This window comes from Lepidochelys olivacea (genome assembly GCF_965140295.1).
Source record: "Lepidochelys olivacea isolate rLepOli2 genome assembly, chromosome: 25".
In the NCBI taxonomy this organism is placed as follows: domain Eukaryota; kingdom Metazoa; phylum Chordata; order Testudines; family Cheloniidae; genus Lepidochelys; species Lepidochelys olivacea.
This window is the reverse complement of record NC_140435.1, coordinates 18,334,843-18,351,854: the sequence shown is the minus strand read 5'-3', so window position 1 is coordinate 18,351,854 and position 17,012 is coordinate 18,334,843. Positions and strand designations below refer to the sequence as shown.

Here is a 17,012-nt window from a genome sequence, read left to right as displayed (position 1 = left end):
GTCATGACCATGGTAATTTCCTTACAGTGACAAAAAACTGAACTTCAGTACACAGATGGATATTCAAGAATTTACCTGCAAATGCAATCAATGACTAGGTGTTGTCACATCATATAGCACAGCAGTAACAATAGCAGACCCTGTTGATACTTTAATTCCCAGATTCTAGTACAAGTGTGGGGAAGAGGAATGTTGGGGACACTGGGGCATGGCCACTAGGTAACTCGAGGGGATGGAAGACCACGAGTGTCGATGAAGCCCCCTCGCACTAGGCCCAGGTGTCCTTGGCCCCTCTCCCGCCTGGAGGCACTCGCAGCAGCTCTGCGTACTAGGCCCAAGTGTCCTTGGCCCCCCCGCCTGGAGGCACACACAGCAGTTATGCTGAGAATCTGCAACAATATGCTGCGGAGTCAGACTGCCTGAAACTTAGCAAGGCCACACAGGGGAGATATGGAAGAACAATGCTGAATAAAGCAGCTTTATGTATGGTTTAAGAAATGATACAGAGAACAAGGGAACTAGCTGGGAATTGGATTGGCTGGCTATATGGATACTTAGGGCAGCTTGCTATTGGATCAGTATGCTGGGAAAAAGGATGTATAAAAGCCTGTGTAACTTCCTGCTCTGTGTACAGGATTTGAGATTCAAATCTCCCTGTACCTTTTTGAAGCTTCAAATAAACTTTTCTGCTTCTCCACCCCCTTGTGATTACTGAGTGTAGCACATTGGGTAGCGAACCAACTCAAGCTGTTGTTCAGCCTCTCAGCACTGGGTGCCGGCAACAGCTTTTGGCGTCCCTGGGTGGGCGGAGGCTGCAATTTAGCCTTGCCCGGACCCCTCCTGGAGGTCGAGGATTGCGGCGAGAACCGACGCCCAGCGCGCACCGGTGAGTTCATCGGGGGCCTCGGAGGAGACGCGATTTGATCGACCCCGGAGGGCACAACGGTGCAACGCACTCATATAGTGGAGAAGCAGTTGTGGTGGACGACGACGAAGAACTGGTCCCTTGCAGTTGTGGACGACAGTGAAGAACTAGTCCCTTGGATAAGGTAGGAACCTTTTGAAATCCGGATTGTATGCTCTGTTGGAACCTGGGGATGCCCAGAGTTACCCTGTAGATATGGGACAGGGACAGAGCTCAGTGGTTAGGGCACGGTGTACGCCCCTAGAGTGCATTCTAGCAAACTGGAAGGTATTTGGTACGGATCCAATGACTAAGAGCCAATTAAAACAATTCTGTACAGTTGACTGGCCTCAATATCAACTAGAGAACCAGGAGTGGTGGCCACCAGGAGGGTCAATTAATTACAACACGATCCTTCAGTTACTCCTGTTCTGTCAGAGAACAAGGAAATGGAATGAACATATGTATGCACATTTGTTTCTGACTTTATGTACTCAACCAGATATTTTACAGCACTGTAATCTGACTCCGACTGGTTCGGTAGCAGCTAATGTTAGTCCCCAGACCCCCACCCCCACTGTAATGGCAGAGCCGGTGTCCCCTTCGGCCCCTACACCCACACCTTGTAAGTCCCCAATGGTTGGCCTATACCCCTTAATCACCGAAACTAAAGTCGCCCGGTCTGGATTGGACAGGCGTCCGGCCACGACTATGCAGGTTTATACTCATGTGCCCTTTAATCCTGTGGATTTGGCTACTTTCAAAGCACAGGCAGGAGAGTTTTCCACCAACCCAAGCAGGTTTATATCAGTCTTTGAGGGGTGCCTCAGTAGTCACAAGCCAGATTGGGATGATTGTAACGTCCTCCTGCGAACCCTATTGTCTGAGGTTGAAAGACAACAGGTTGTGTCCAAGGCAAGGGAGGAGGCGCAGAGACGGTACGACCGGGATCGTATTAATGTCCCTGACCCGGATGCACAAGTCCCCCGAGCAGACCCCAGGTGGGATCCAAATGATCATGGGGATATGACCCGCCTTACCTCCTATAAGGAGTTGCTTTTGCATGGACTCCATCACTTGGCTGTCCGACATAATAATTGGGCAAAGCCATATGAAGTAATGCAGGATCCAAAGGAAAGCCCTGGAGCCTTTTTACAGCGCATTCAAGACACGATCCGACAGTATATCAATGCAGATCCTAATGATCCACAAACTGAGGCAATTATTAAAGGAATATTTACAAGCAGGGCAGCCCCTGACATTAAGAGAAAGCTACAGAAAAAGGAGGATTTGATGGGTATGACCATGGCACAGATTTTAGAAGCAGCAAATCGAGTGTATAGTTTAAGAGAAGTGGAGAAGGAGAAGAAGCAAGTGAGATTGATGGTAGCAGCGGTGCAGGCAGGCACGAAGGGAAGTGAACGAGGAGGAAGGGGCCGTGGACGCAGACGTCCAGGCCCGCGGGAGAGACGACTGGGGCGCAATCAGTGTGCCCTGTGTTGGCAAGAGGGACACTGGAAGAATGAGTGCCCAAACAAGAAGGAAAGGGGGGGTACCTCTATGATGGCGATAGAAGAACAGGAATAGGCGTGTCAGGGGAGACGGATCATCCTACCCTCGGAACCCCGAGTAAAGATGTGGGTGGGAAGCTCAGAAATAAATTTTTTAGTGGACTCTGGAGCGGCCCGAACTGCCATAAATCAACCTCTTCAGTTGCCAGTAGCAGATTCCCTTACTGTGGTGGGAGCCACAGGCAGGGATACCAAGTGCCCAGTGTATGCCCCAGCGGAATGCGCTTTGGGAAACAGGACTAGATCCCACAAGCTGGTATACCTCCCTGAGTGTCCAATGCCTCTGCTGGGACGGGATCTGCTTTGTCGCCTCAGTGCCACCCTGCATTTTACTGAGGATGAAATAACCCTTACCTTACCCCCTGAGAATGCATGGATCATGACCCTTGCAGTTGAGCCCTCAGCCATGCAAGCCCCAGAATGGAGCCCATTGGAAGACCAGATGTACCCCCTCGTGTGGGCATCAGGGATTCCAGGAAAGGCCACCCACCAGACCCCCAGTACTATTCAGCTCATACCAGGGAAAGGCCCAGTGCAAGTAAAACAGTATCCAATCAAGAGGGAAGCCAGAGAAGGTTTACAGGAAACTATAGATCGATTCCTAATGTATGGTATTCTCCAGGAATGTCAGTCAGTCTGGAACACTCCCATTCTACCCGTACAGAAGCCTGATGGCACGTATCGGCTGGTACAGGACCTAAGGGCAGTCAATGAACGGGTTAAGACTCTGCACCCTCTTGTCCCTAACCCATATACCTTATTGGCTTCTATAGGGGGACAGTATACCCATTTTTCAGTTCTTGATCTGAAAGATGCTTTCTTTATCATCCCAGTTGCCACCCCGTCACAGGAGATCTTCTCCTTCGAGTGGGAGGACCGAAAAAGGGTTAAAAAGCAACTTTGCTGGACAGTGTTGGCCCAGGGATTTAAAAACTCCCCCACCCTCTTTGGCCAGACTCTGGCCAGGGACCTAGAGGAGTGGGATAATGAGGAGGCCCTCCTTCTGCAGTATGTAGATGATTTGTTAATTGCCACTGTGGGCCAAACCCCCTGCCTTAAAGCCACCGTGAGCCTCCTGAATTTTATTGGACTCCGGGGATATCGGGTAGCACGGAGTAATGCTCTAATCGCCCTCCCAGAGGTACGGTACCTCGGGTTTCACATACGGCAAGGGGAGCGTCAGCTTTCAAGCGAAAGAAAGGAAGCTATCTGTCAAGTTCCTACCCCAAGCACTCGTAAGCGGCTGAGGGCATTTCTGGGTATGGCAGGCTTTTGCAGGATATGGATCCCAGAGTTTGGACTGTGGGCTAAACCCCTGTACGACTGTGTAAAAGGAGCAGATCATGACCCCTTCTATTGGACCCCAGAGGCTGACAGGGCATTTAAAATTCTGAAAAGAAAATTGATGGAATCCCCGGCTCTGGGCCTGCAGGATCTCTTTAAGCCGTTTCAGTTGTATGTACATGAACGAAGGGGGGTGGCCCTAGGAGTGCTTACACAGCTGTTAGGAGCATGGAGACGTCCTGTGGCTTATTTTTCTAAGCAACTGGATCAGGTTGCAAAGGGTTGGCCGGCATGTTTACGGGCTGTCGCAGCTACTGCCCTTGTGCTTGCGGAACCCGAAGCTAACATTGGGAGGGGTTATGCAAATCTATACTCCCCATATGGTCCGAGCCTTATTGGATGCAAAGGGAGGGCTTTGGCTCACCCAGGCTCAGATTGCTCGGTACCAGGATAAGCTGTTAGAGAACTCTGAAGTCACCTTACAGCCTTGCCCCTCCCTTAACCCAGCCACTCTCTTGCCAGAAACAGAGGAACAGAAACATGACTGTTCAGAGATCATAGATGTCCAGTACTCCAGCCGTCCGGATTTAAAGGATGTACCCCTCCCAAATGCAGATTATGAGTGGTACACTGATGGTAGCAGTACTGTAATAAATGGGCAAAGGAGGGCGGGTTATGCTGTTGTGACCCTCCATGACACTGTGGAAGCTGAAGGTTTGCCTGCTGGGATCTCTGCCCAGCTTGCCGAACTAATAGCCCTGACCCGTGCACTTGAACTGTCAAAAGGAAAGCGGGTCAATATTTTTACTGATTCAAAGTATGCTTTTGGTGTGCTGCATGCTCATGCTGGCCTATGGAAGCAAAGGGGAATGCTGACAGCCCAAGGCTCCCCAGTCAAGTACGGGCCCCAAATCCTCCGGCTCCTAGAAGCCGTACAACTCCCCTCGGAAGTGGCGGTGGTACACTGTAAAGCCCATCAAAGGGAGGATCAAGATGTGGCCAGAGGTAACGCCCGGGCAGATAGAGAGGCTAAGCATGCTGCCACCCTGCCATCCCCTCAGACTGAGAATGCCCATATGCATGCCCTTATCCCATCAGTAGGGGAACTTCCAACCCCTCAGTACTCTGGGGAGGAGAGACAGCTAACTGACAAACTCGGTCTCTGGGAAAAGAAGGGATGGCTCCATTCCCCAGAAGGGAAGGTCCTCTTACCAAAGGGCCTAATCCGGCCAGTGCTGCAGAAACTACATCAAACCACTCATGCTGGCAGGGAAGCACTTATCCAACTAATGGGAAAATACTTTATCACTTCCGGACTCTGACCCCTGGCTGCCCAGGTACAAGCGGACTGCTTAGTCTGCCAAAAGAATAACCCCCGACCGGGACATCCTGTGCCACCAGCTGCCCTAGAACCCACTCCGGGCCCTGGACAAGTGTGGCGAATAGACTTTACTGAGTTTCCCCGGACCCAAGGGTTCAAATATCTCCTTGTTATAGTGGATCGGTTCAGCGGATGGCCAGAAGCCTTCCCCTGCCGTAACTGCACTGCCAGAACAGTGACCCTCAAGTTTGTTAAGGAGATCATTCCTCGCTTTGGACTCCCCCTGTGGATGGAATCTGACAACGGGACACACTTCATGTCAAAAATCATTCAAAGCATCTCACATGCCTTACAGATCCCCTGGAACTCCATACGCCCTGGAAACCGCAAGCCAGTGGTGTAGTTGAGCGTATCAATCAGACCCTTAAACGGCATCTCTCAAAAGTGTGCCAAGAAGCCTCACTGCGATGGCCTGATGGTTTGCCCCCCGTCCTACTCCGTATACGTGTTCTCCCAAAGGGTAGATTAGGGCTCAGTCCCTTTGAAATTATGTTTGGAAGGGCATGGCCTATGAATGGCACCCCGGTTCTGTCAGGGGAATGGGAGTTGGGTAATGGTTTTTTGTCACAGTATATGTGTTCCCTGTCTGCTGTTCTCTTGTCTCTTCACAGGTATACCAAGGATTCCCAGCCTCTCCCCTTAGACACTCCCGTCCACTCCTTACAGCCCGGTGACTCTGTGCTTGTTCGTACCTGGAAAGACGAGCCTCTCCAGCAAAAGTGGAAAGGACCCTATACCTTCCTGCTGATCTCCCATACAGCGGCAAAGATCGAGGGACAGAAGAACTGGATCCATCACTCTCGTCTGAAGGCAATACCTGCCCCCTCGTCAGCAGAACAGTGGACCGTCCAACCTGCTGACTCCTCATCTAGTGATGATCTCGGGCTAAAGCTACTGTTTAAAAGACACAAATAGTGGGCACCTTAATGCTAAAATGGGCCCATCCAGGTACTGGAGACCCTGGGTTGGGAAGACTCTGGTGATAATTAATTGGGTAACATTGTTATTCTCTGTATTGGTATTTCCAGACTGTGCATATCGGGAGCAAAACTCCTTTGTTTTGCTTGCGCACCATGTTGCTAAAGAAATAAGTAGCCCAAGTGAGAAAACTCAGAGCCAAGGTTGTTGAGTGTTCTCAAAGGGGAGAGTTGTTGGGGACACTGGGGCATGGCCACTAGGTAACTCGAGGGGATGGAAGACCACGAGTGTCGATGAAGCCCCCTCGCACTAGGCCCAGGTGTCCTTGGCCCCTCTCCCGCCTGGAGGCACTCGCAGCAGCTCTGCGTACTAGGCCCAAGTGTCCTTGGCCCCCCGCCTGGAGGCACACACAGCAGTTATGCTGAGAATCTGCAACAATATGCTGTGGAGTCAGACTGCCTGAAACTAAGCAAGGCCACACAGGGGAGATATGGAAGAACAATGCTGAATAAAGCAGCTTTATGTATGGTTTAAGAAATGATACAGAGAACAAGGGAACTAGCTGGGAATTGGATTGGCTGGCTATATGGATACTTAGGGCAGCTTGCTATTGGATCAGTATGCTGGGAAAAAGGATGTATAAAAGCCTGTGTAACTTCCTGCTCTGTGTACAGGATTTGAGATTCAAATCTCCCTGTACCTTTTTGAAGCTTCAAATAAACTTTTCTGCTTCTCCACCCCGTTGTGATTATCGGGTGCAGCACACCGGGTAGCGAACCAACTCAAGCTGTTGTTCAGCCTCTCGGCGCTGGGTGCCGGCAACAGGAAGAAGCTCAGAAAAAAGCAAAAATGGGTCAAGTCGGTGAGAATATCCAACCTTGCCAGTGGTCACCCCAACCACCACTCAACTCCATTCCATGTATCAGTTTGGGGGATGTACACAGACCTTTCTGCTGGTTCCGGTTCTGTTGTATCCTTTATAGCAAGCCTTTACCCTTGGCTTTCAGTAACTGGCTTTGTTTTCAAATGCCTGTCTGGAAATCAAACAGCAGGTCAAAGCAGCATTTTTAGTGCCTTCCTTGTTGGATTCTCAGTTACCTAACTGCTCGCGGTGAGGAGTTAAACTAGGGGGACTGGAGGGGCGCGGGGACCATGCGGGGAAGTCACCGGGGCGGCGACCAGGAAAAGCGAGAGAGGCCCAGCCCATTCACGAGGCCTGTGGGCGAGGGCCTCCCGCGACGCTCGAAGGTTCAAGGCCCTCGGAAGGGCCCGGGCCAGCGCTGACATCGGGAGGGGCGACCTCGGCCTGCGAGGCCCTGGGGCTGGTGGGGAACCAGGCTGTGCAGGATGTTTCCGCCCTGGGGGCGGGAGAGAACGGGGGGGGCCCCTCAGGCGGGGGGGGGGGCGCAGCACACGTGACCCACAGTCGGTCGGCGGCCGGGGGGATAAAGAGCAGCTTCCGGTTTGGAATACCAGAGCTGACGGAAGTGCCCCGCTAGGGCCGCTCTGCCCCTGGGCGGCCTCCGCTCTATGCCCCTGGGCGGCCGCGAGCGGCGGGTGGGGTCACGTGGGGGGCGGGGCGCGGGGGCGCGGCTCCCAGTCACTCTCCGGGCGGCCGGGGGCAGCGGCGGAGCCGAGATGGAGCCTCTGCGGCGGCCGGTGGTGGTGACGGGTAAGCGGGGGTAGGCGGAGTGCCCCTCCAGCCCGCCTCCCGCGGGGAGCCTGGGGGCGGCTTTGGGGGGGGAGGGGAGCCGGTGGGGCTTTGGGGGGGGAGGGGAGCCGGTGGGGCTGAGGAGGGGGGCGGCTTTGGGGGGGAGGGGAGCCGGTGGGGCTGAGGGGGGGGGCGGCTTTGGGGGGGGAGGGGAGCCGGTGGGGCTGAGGAGGGGGGCGGCTTTGGGGGGGAGGGGAGCCGGTGGGGCTGAGGAGGGGGGCGGCTTTGGGGGGGGAGGGGAGCCGGTGGGGCTGAGGAGGGGGGCGGCTTTGGGGGGGGAGGGGAGCCGGTGGGGCTGAGGAGGGGGGCGGCTTTGGGGGGGGAGGGGAGCCGGTGGGGCTGAGGAGGGGGGCGGCTTTGGGGGGGGAGGGGAGCCGGTGGGGCTGAGGAGGGGGGCGGCTTTGGGGGGGGAGGGGAGCCGGTGGGGCTGAGGAGGGGGGCGGCTTTGGGGGGGGAGGGGAGCCGGTGGGGCTGAGGAGGGGGGCGGCTTTGGGGGGGGAGGGGAGCCGGTGGGGCTGAGGAGGGGGGCGGCTTTGGGGGGGGAGGGGAGCCGGTGGGGCTGAGGAGGGGGGCGGCTTTGGGGGGGGAGGGGAGCCGGTGGGGCTGAGGAGGGGGGCGGCTTTGGGGGGGGAGGGGAGCCGGTGGGGCTGAGGAGGGGGGCGGCTTTGGGGGGGGAGGGGAGCCGGTGGGGCTGAGGAGGGGGGCGGCTTTGGGGGGGGAGGGGAGCCGGTGGGGCTGAGGAGGGGGGCGGCTTTGGGGGGGGAGGGGAGCCGGTGGGGCTGAGGAGGGGGGCGGCTTTGGGGGGGGAGGGGAGCCGGGGCGGCGGCTTTGGGGGGGCGGCTTTGGGGGGGAGGGGAGCCGGTGGGGCTGAGGAGGGGGGGCGGCTTTGCGGGGGGAGGGGAGCCGGTGGGGCTGAGGAGGGGGCGGCTTTGGGGGGGGAGGGGAGCCGGTGGGGGCGGCTTTGGGGGTGGAGGCGAGCCGGTGGGGCTGAGGAGGGGGGGCGGCTTTGCGGGGGGAGGGGAGCCGGGGGGGCTGAGGGGGGGGCGGCTTTGGGGGGGAGGGGAGCCGGTGGGGCTGAGGAGGGGGGCGGCTTTGGGGGGGGAGGGGAGCCGGTGGGGCTGAGGGGGGGCGGCTTTGGGGGGGGAGGGGAGCCGGTGGGGCTGAGGAGGGGGGCGGCTTTGGGGGGGGAGGGGAGCCGGTGGGGCTGAGGGGGGGGCGGCTTTGGGGGGGGAGGGGAGCCGGGGCGGCGGCTTTGGGGGGGCGGCTTTGGGGGGGAGGGGAGCCGGTGGGGCTGAGGAGGGGGGGCGGCTTTGCGGGGGGAGGGGAGCCGGTGGGGCTGAGGAGGGGGCGGCTTTGGGGGGGGAGGGGAGCCGGTGGGGGCGGCTTTGGGGGTGGAGGCGAGCCGGTGGGGCTGAGGAGGGGGGGCGGCTTTGGGGGGGGAGGGGAGCCGGTGGGGCTGAGGGGGGGCGGCTTTGGGGGGGGAGGGGAGCCGGTGGGGCTGAGGGGGGGCGGCTTTGGGGGGGGAGGGGAGCCGGGGCGGCGGCTTTGGGGGGGCGGCTTTGGGGGGGAGGGGAGCCGGTGGGGCTGAGGAGGGGGGGCGGCTTTGCGGGGGGAGGGGAGCCGGTGGGGCTGAGGAGGGGGCGGCTTTGGGGGGGGAGGGGAGCCGGTGGGGGCGGCTTTGGGGGTGGAGGCGAGCCGGTGGGGCTGAGGAGGGGGGGCGGCTTTGCGGGGGGAGGGGAGCCGGGGGGGCTGAGGGGGGGGCGGCTTTGGGGGGGGGAGCCGGGGGGGCTTTGGGGGGGGCTGAGGGGGGGCGGCTTTGGGGGGGGGAGCCGGGGGGGCTTTGGGGGGGGCTGAGGGGGGGAGGGGAGCCGGGGGGGCTGAGGGGGAGCGGCTTTGGGGGGGGGAGGGGAGCCTCACTTTTCCAGCCTGGGCTCCCTGCTCAGGGTCTTGCTGCAGGTTTGGGGCATGGGGAGAACAATCTTGTGAATTAAAAGTAAATTCACCCAAAGCAACGTGGGGAGCACTGGAAAGCTGGCGGGCGTGCAGAGGCGTTTATACCCGGGCATGCCCCATCCCCTGGGGAAACGAAGCCAAAAGTGTTACCAAAATAACTGCGCCTGGGAGAGTGAAGTGGGGAAGCAAGCGAAGGAATGAAAGGCCCTTACATAGCAGGCTAGCGCTTGTCAGAATCTTTTCCTAAGGATACAAAGGGGAGAGCAGTTTGATTTGTGGGGAAGGCAGCTCTGTGACAAATGGGGAACTCAATTAAACTATTCAGTGCTCCCTGTGTAGCTGAAGTTGAGGTTGTTTGTCTTATTGGGAAGGCAGAGGAGTGGTAAGGGGTTTTGTTGCTGCAGCAGAGTGATTTGAATTGGAGGCCAGGGTTTCTACGGTACTGAGACCTAGGAAGGTGGCTTTGTCAACCCAGTCAGTGTATGCAGCGAAGTGTCCGCCTCCACCACTTCTCAATTCCTTGATCAAAGGCCTAAAAAGAAAAGTTGTGTTGGTGAAGTTTCCACGTCTCGCAGCACTTTCTGCTTTGGTACTGCACGTTTATGGAGTCCAATTCTGACAGAAGTTAACTTGCCTTAGACCCATGTTTGCCACTGGGATAATCCGTCTACAGCTGTCATGTTCCCTTTTTAAGCTCTCTTTTTAAAAGTCTGGGAAATGATATTGCTTCCACCTCCTTCTGTTGGCGATACGCACTCAGTAGGGGTGTGTGCGCGTGTGTGTTTTGTTTTTTAGAACTGTTTAAAGAGAGAATCCTATAAAGATCTCTGCAGCTGGCTTTAGTGCTAATTAGCCTTGGAAGAGGCCCCTTCAGTGTGGTGGTCGAAGAAGTCTTGGGCATGCTCAGTTGAGTTTCTTCCATAAAGGACATAGGGCAAGAGAACGAATCCCCCGTACACCTTTTCTATTGGGTCAGAAGAGCAAAAGGCCAGTGTGGCATGTGTGGGCAACTGATGCAGAATCAGAGCATTAAGCCACACTGAGCACCTTTAGAATTGCCACTGAACAGGGAATTTGGTTTGTAGCTAGACTTGTTACAGAACTCCAGAAATGCAACAGTCTGGATTACGAAATGTTTCTGGTCATTTTTGGATTGTAGTTTCTTTTACTGTCACTGAGTTGACTAATGAAATGATTTCTCAGCATTTTGCTGCTTTTCACTATTTGCCAGTATGCTACCGCCTCTGATGACCATTATCTTATGGAGGTTAGGCCTGCACAGATAGGACCCCTGCAGGTCATTCTTGTGGAAAGCTTAACAAGATTTTTTTTTTTTTTTTAGGAACTGAATTTTGAGTGTGACACTGGTTAGATTATACATAGGTGTTTTTGGTTTTTTGTGGGATTTTTAAGTAGAATTCCTGTTTGACCGCACAGAGAGCTAATCACTAGTATAGCTGTATACAGTATAACCTGAAATGTCAGGTTATTCACAGCAAACTGAATATTATCATAATAATGACAGCATTCTTTATACCCCTAAGGCATTTCCTTTAGCTGAACAAGACTTCTTGTGTGTTTTCACAAGCACTCTAGGCTCACAAATCAATTCTGAAAGTTAATTTAAACTATAGTGGCATAACTTTGCACATCGCTGAATTGCCTTACTTTTGTGGTGGTACAATAGTGAGGAAATGCTTGCTCAGTAAAAACTACTGTATTGTGGGTTACTAGTTAACCATAAGTTATTCATTAGAAAATTTAGGCTCCGTGCAAGCGTTTTGTATAGAACTATCATAACCTTTGGTGCTTATTTGTGTAGGGATCATCAGCAGTATTCTGTTTAACTTCCTGTTAAAATATAACCGTAATGATGGAAATCTTAATTAAGACTTGCTTAATAGAGAGGAGATGCAAATTAGTAGGTATGTTAATTTGCTTGTATATTTGTAGAGGAATTTGTTGTGGACTCTGACAGTTGTGGGAGGGGATGATTTCAACTGGGAAGGAAGAACAGAAAATTTGTAACTTTGTTTGGGGTTTTTTGTTTTTTCCCCAGACTATGTCAGAATTGGGAGGGAGTTTTTTATTTAGACAACCTATTGAATTGAAATCATCTTCAATATTTTGTCTATTTTCATTCAAAAGACATAAAAGGATGTTATATAATATAAGTCAGATACTTTTGGAAGGTGGAAAGGATTTGAGTACTTGAATGTAAATGAGCAAGAATTTGGTATTCAAAGAAATCATTGTGGTATCCATAAGTAGTTTCCCTTGCGCACATTTAAAACAGAAAAGCGCAAATCAGTTTGCACCTCTGTGTCCAGTCAAGCCTGCAATAATGATTTCATCACTAAATCTTTATTTCTGTTTCAGGGTTTGGCCCATTTGGAGAACATGCTGTTAACGCCAGCTGGATTGCAGTCCAGGTAACAACACACATTAAAACACAGTTGGCATGTTCCAAGAAAGAGCTGTGCTGATGTGTCCCGTTTTTAAAAAAAGTTAGAATTTGTGAATCTATTGTAGAGCCTTGCAGAAATTGTTCCTGAAATTTACCAGTTGAGGCCCAGACACTCCAATGATCAATCAAATTATATATTTTGTTCACTCATCAAAAAATGTGTTCTGGACAAGTAAAATTTTGTAAGGCTGAGTTAATATAGTTAATCAAAACAAAGAATTCACAGGATAACTCTGAACATTGTAGAAGTTTTCCTGTTATCCTCCCCCCACAGAGGGAAGAGAGCTAGATTTTATAATTCCTCAGAAATAACCTGAAATCTTCCTTAGTGGTTGCAGTGTGCAAAGGAGGGAGCACAGGTTTTGGTTTAAGAAATGCATGAGTTCTGATCCCAGTTCTGCCATGAATAATGTCCTTGGGTAAGTCACCTAAGCTCAGTGTTTTCCCCATTGTGAAATGAGGATAACATGTAACATCCCTGTGGATACAGGTACAGAATGAGAATGGTTTTTAAAGCACTGCTATTTATTGATGAGGCACAAACTGTTCTCAGATCAAGTCATTACGTAGGAAACTTATGCCATTCATGGTCTGCATATCTTCATAAGCATCTGTTCTTACATTATCTCACTGTGTAAGCTTACAATGCTGATTTATTCACACTAGATGTCATCAAGAAATCAAACTCTCGCCAACAGTGAATTAAAATATTCTGCATGTTTTGCAGTATCCTGTAACAGCATTAATTTGTGACAGTACTACTGCATTATCCAAATTCTTTGTTATTGAAGACAGTTGACGAGTCAAGTGAAAGTTAAGGATACATTTCAGTACTTTTGCCCAAGGAATTAGACGTGTTTTTTCTCACCAAGTTCCCATCCGCCTCAATGTTCTGGGACTAATGTATTTTTCAGAATGCTTTTAAATTAAATCACAAACTATAATCAATTATAGCCAACTAATGGAGGGCTGGCCAGATGTCTAGTGCACTGCACTGTTATAAGGAGATCAAACCTTTGATTCCTTGAACTGTTGGGGCTGGATGTACTCCTGAGGGAGGAAAAGGAGGACTTGTGGCACCTTAGAGACTAACCAGTTTATTTGAGCATAAGCTTTCGTGAGCTACAGCTCACTTCATCGGATGCGTTCAGTGGAGAATACAGTGCGGAGATTTATATACATAGAGAACATGAAACAATGGGTGTTACCATACACACTGTAACCAGAGTGATCACTTAAGGTGGGCTATTACCAGCAAGGGGTGGAGGGGACGGGGAAGAACCTTTTGTAGTGATGATCAAGGTGGGCCATTTCCAGCAGTTGACAAGAACGTCTGAGGGTTCACTCAACTTCAGGTTGTAGAAAAGACAGGCTGTGTATAGAAAACTGCAGTTACTATAATCTGATGTTCTATAGTAGGGCTGACTGGTCCTTGTTTGTTTATGGTTGGCATAAGGACAGTTATCCCTAATAAAGGTAGCTCTAATGGGGGGCAGAGGCTAAATAATGGGGATCTGGGACAAGAAAAAACAGAATTGGTGGCCACTGTTCTGTGGCTTGTAGTAAAAGTAAATACATAATCTGGCTTAAGGGAAGAGACAATCACCTCCACTCCCTCAGTTTAAGGCACTGGTGATTGTGATCCATTCCATCGTTGGTAGAGTAATCATGTACATTTTATTAGAGAAGCTCTTTTTAATGTAGGTTAAATTTGTTCTGGATATGTAAAACTATCCTTTGAGTTTTACACATACGTTGCTGGGTTATAGCTGTACATGTGCTGGCTGTACTGTAAGCCTGTTCTTTGACAGGATTTTTTAATTACTTGTGGTAGATTGTGACTAAAATCCTAAAAATTAAACTTTCAACCAATGTGTAGGGGATTTGCATTTCCCAACTCTACTCCAGTCCTGAGGGGCCCAGACAAAAAAGGAACAGCATGTCTTTGAACACGTGCAAGTTGGGCATTGTGCGAGTTTCAGACAGGGGACTTCATGGAGCTGAGTGGACACAAAGACATGTGTCTGAGTTTCTGAATCCCAGACAGTGTGATCTGCATTTTAATAGAAGAAAAATCAATTAAACAATCTTTGTAAATCCTTCCTAGCTTTAGGGCTAAGCTAGTTCTGGTTTATTAGATCTTATATTATCCTGCGGATAAAATTCTGTTTTTCTTCTTTCCAATCCTTTTTTGGTTTTGTATGTTGAAGACAAATATGATTTTTTTTCCTCAGACTGCAGTGACTTTCTAATATGGTCACTTGGTCTTGAAAGCTAAATTATTGCTAACATTTGGTAAAATATCGTTATCTTGAAACTAGTCACTGCAGCATTTTAATAGTGCTAAGACTTTAATTGTTTTGTGCTTTTGTATGCACGGGGAGAGGCTGATCCTATAAATAAGATTATAGGACAGAAATTAGACACTAGACCATATGTGTGTGTGTGTATATATATACATACACATAATGCATATATAAAATATGCCTTTTAAGAGTAGTAACTTAGGCTCTGATATATATATTTTTTTCAAAATGCTTATTTTTGTTTAATGTCTTGAGACTTCATTAAAAACCTTCTGTCCATGTATATAGAACACTCTGTATGTACTAAATTGTTTGAAATTTTTATTTTTGGATGTTTTTATTTTCTCACTTTGGGTGAGAGGTGAAGACAAGGTTTCATTAAGGGGAGCTTTAAAAAAACTGTCATTGACATCGCTTTCCTATTTACTTAAACATAATGGCTTTCCCCCTGGTATAAAATACCCTGTTTTCTGTACAAAGATGTGCAGATCAGCCTAGACACAGGTGTGCCCTATGGACTGTGAAGCTAATTGGCTCCTGGGTCCATCCCATTGAAGTGTTTTTGACTGAGCTGGAGGATGAGAAGAAGGGTCAGAGTGCATTTTGACATTACTAGGGACAATTGCTGTCAGCGTGTCTAGACAGACCTGATAAGGATATTAAAGGCTCACAAAGAGGTCCATTGTTGAGGGGTCAGGGAATGGGTCAAACATGTTTTTTTTTCTATATTTGTCAGGTATACAAGGCTGTAGATAATAAGTTGTCTGGGGGCCAAAGGACATTTTTATTATTGAATAGAAGTGCGTGTGCGCTATTTGGTAAAATGTTAGTTGTGAATTTGTAAAACTACATTTAATATAAATGTGGATAGAGAGCAGAGAAGTTGGCCTTTAAATGCTTCCAGCTGCAAGTTACAGCCTGGAGCATTCAGTCTAACATGTAGGGTTGAGCGAGGTGCAGTACGGCACATCTCATAACTGTAGAGACTCAGCATTTAGTATCTTTCCATACTCTTAGGAGTAGTGATAGAGAATTGTTAGGTGTTAGATAAAAGACGGACTTATTTCAGTATTACTTTAATATTGTGTAGTTACTTATTTCATTGATGCACCAAGTAAAATACCTACAATTTTGAAAGCAGACTAGGGTAAAGAAGATATGATGAAACATTACTTAGCATCTGTCTCTAGTAGTGAATGTCTGCATGCTTCAGATGCTAATCAATACAGCAAACCTTTAATATCAGACTTGCCCTCAAAGCTACAGCAAGTGATTTATCACTGTTCTTGCGTAGACTTTCATGGACCAGCAGGTCTGACTCTTATCTTTTCTGGGTCTATTAGTAATCTTGTTTTGGGGAAGGGGGAGGGGGGGGTGGGCAACAGCTGTGTCCCTCTGTCCATCCATACATGCGTAAATTTTCTCCATGTGTCTAGAACTCCAATAAAGGACGTAACAGCACTGTTAACTAGAGGATGACATGAAATGTTGACAGTCAGGTTACAATATAGAGGAAATACTGCTGTATTGTAAAGCAGTCTCTCTCTAAACTTCACAGTTAATGTTTACGTTAGCTTCCTATTACTGGCCAGATGTTTCAAATGCTTCTCCACCCAGGTTTTCGCAAAGAAACCAATCTTCCTGAAATTTTACATGCTTCATCTCATCCCTCATTAGAATTTTTCTTGCGTGCTTGGTAACTATCAGAAAAGGAGTTGTAAAGTTAAGGAGCTTTGAAAATTTTCCTAAGGTTTTATGGCTCACATCTCCAAAATGGCTTGGCCTGAAAAGTCCAAGTAGAGCTTGGAGCTTCATAAGAGCTGTCAGAGTAGTACTTTGCTGCTGGGGGCCCTATATGCAAAGATGCTCACTCAAAAACCCTTCTTAAAGAGTTTGGCTAAGACCCAAACAATATTGCTGTCTTCATTTAAAAGAATCCAGAGGTTTTAACGTTGGGTTTTTTTTTTAAAAAAGTGTAGAAATAAACAATTAAGGTATCCAGCCTGCTTCTTGCTGACACATAATCCTTCATTCACTTTACCTGGCCCAGTTTACACAGGTTTCTCAAACACAGCTTTGCCCTCTACAACTTGCAAAAATATTTTCAAAGATTAAGGGTGAATTACCAAGCATTGTTGAAAATAGGATTTCATAATCTCAGTAATTTATCTTGACCTTTGTGTATATTTTTGCAAATTTTAGGAGCAAAGCTTTTTGAGTGGATTGTGTAAATTAATGGTTTGTTTCCAGAGATATTAATGTTTGGGTTTTTTACGAGGTATAGAACTTTTTGAAAGTAATATTGGTTGGAGTGTTAGAGATTCCATTGAAACATATGTTTAACCCTAATGCTCTAACCCTCTTTGTCTGAAAATAATTCCTTGAATAGACACTATTCAGTCTGTGGATGAGCTTAAATTTTTTTTTAAATAGCAGGAAGCTAGGGGGATTCTGCAAAGGCCATGATTTTAAAAGCAATTAACAATTTTTAGCTGCCCACAAGAGGCACCATCTAAA

At 49.7% G+C, this 17,012-nt stretch overlaps 1 protein-coding gene across 6 annotated transcripts in view; it reads left to right on the top strand.

Moving 5' to 3' along the window:
* Positions 1-89: 89 nt before the first annotated feature.
* The window catches only part of PGPEP1 (pyroglutamyl-peptidase I), a 36,913-nt gene continuing 19,990 nt past the window's right edge, over positions 90-17,012 (top strand). Inside the window, exons 1-3 of one of the 6 annotated variants that reach the window (XM_084614672.1) lie at positions 91-1,049; positions 5,752-6,088; positions 12,102-12,154. In XM_084614672.1, coding sequence (XP_084470798.1) covers positions 6,067-6,088; positions 12,102-12,154 — 75 coding nt within the window. In that variant the 5' untranslated portion in view covers positions 91-1,049; positions 5,752-6,066. Of the gene's footprint in view, positions 6,921-7,662; positions 7,731-11,205; positions 11,648-12,101; positions 12,155-17,012 lie in introns of those variants that run through there. The other 5 variants (XM_084614673.1, XM_084614671.1, XM_084614675.1 and 2 more) reach the window with 5 other exon arrangements.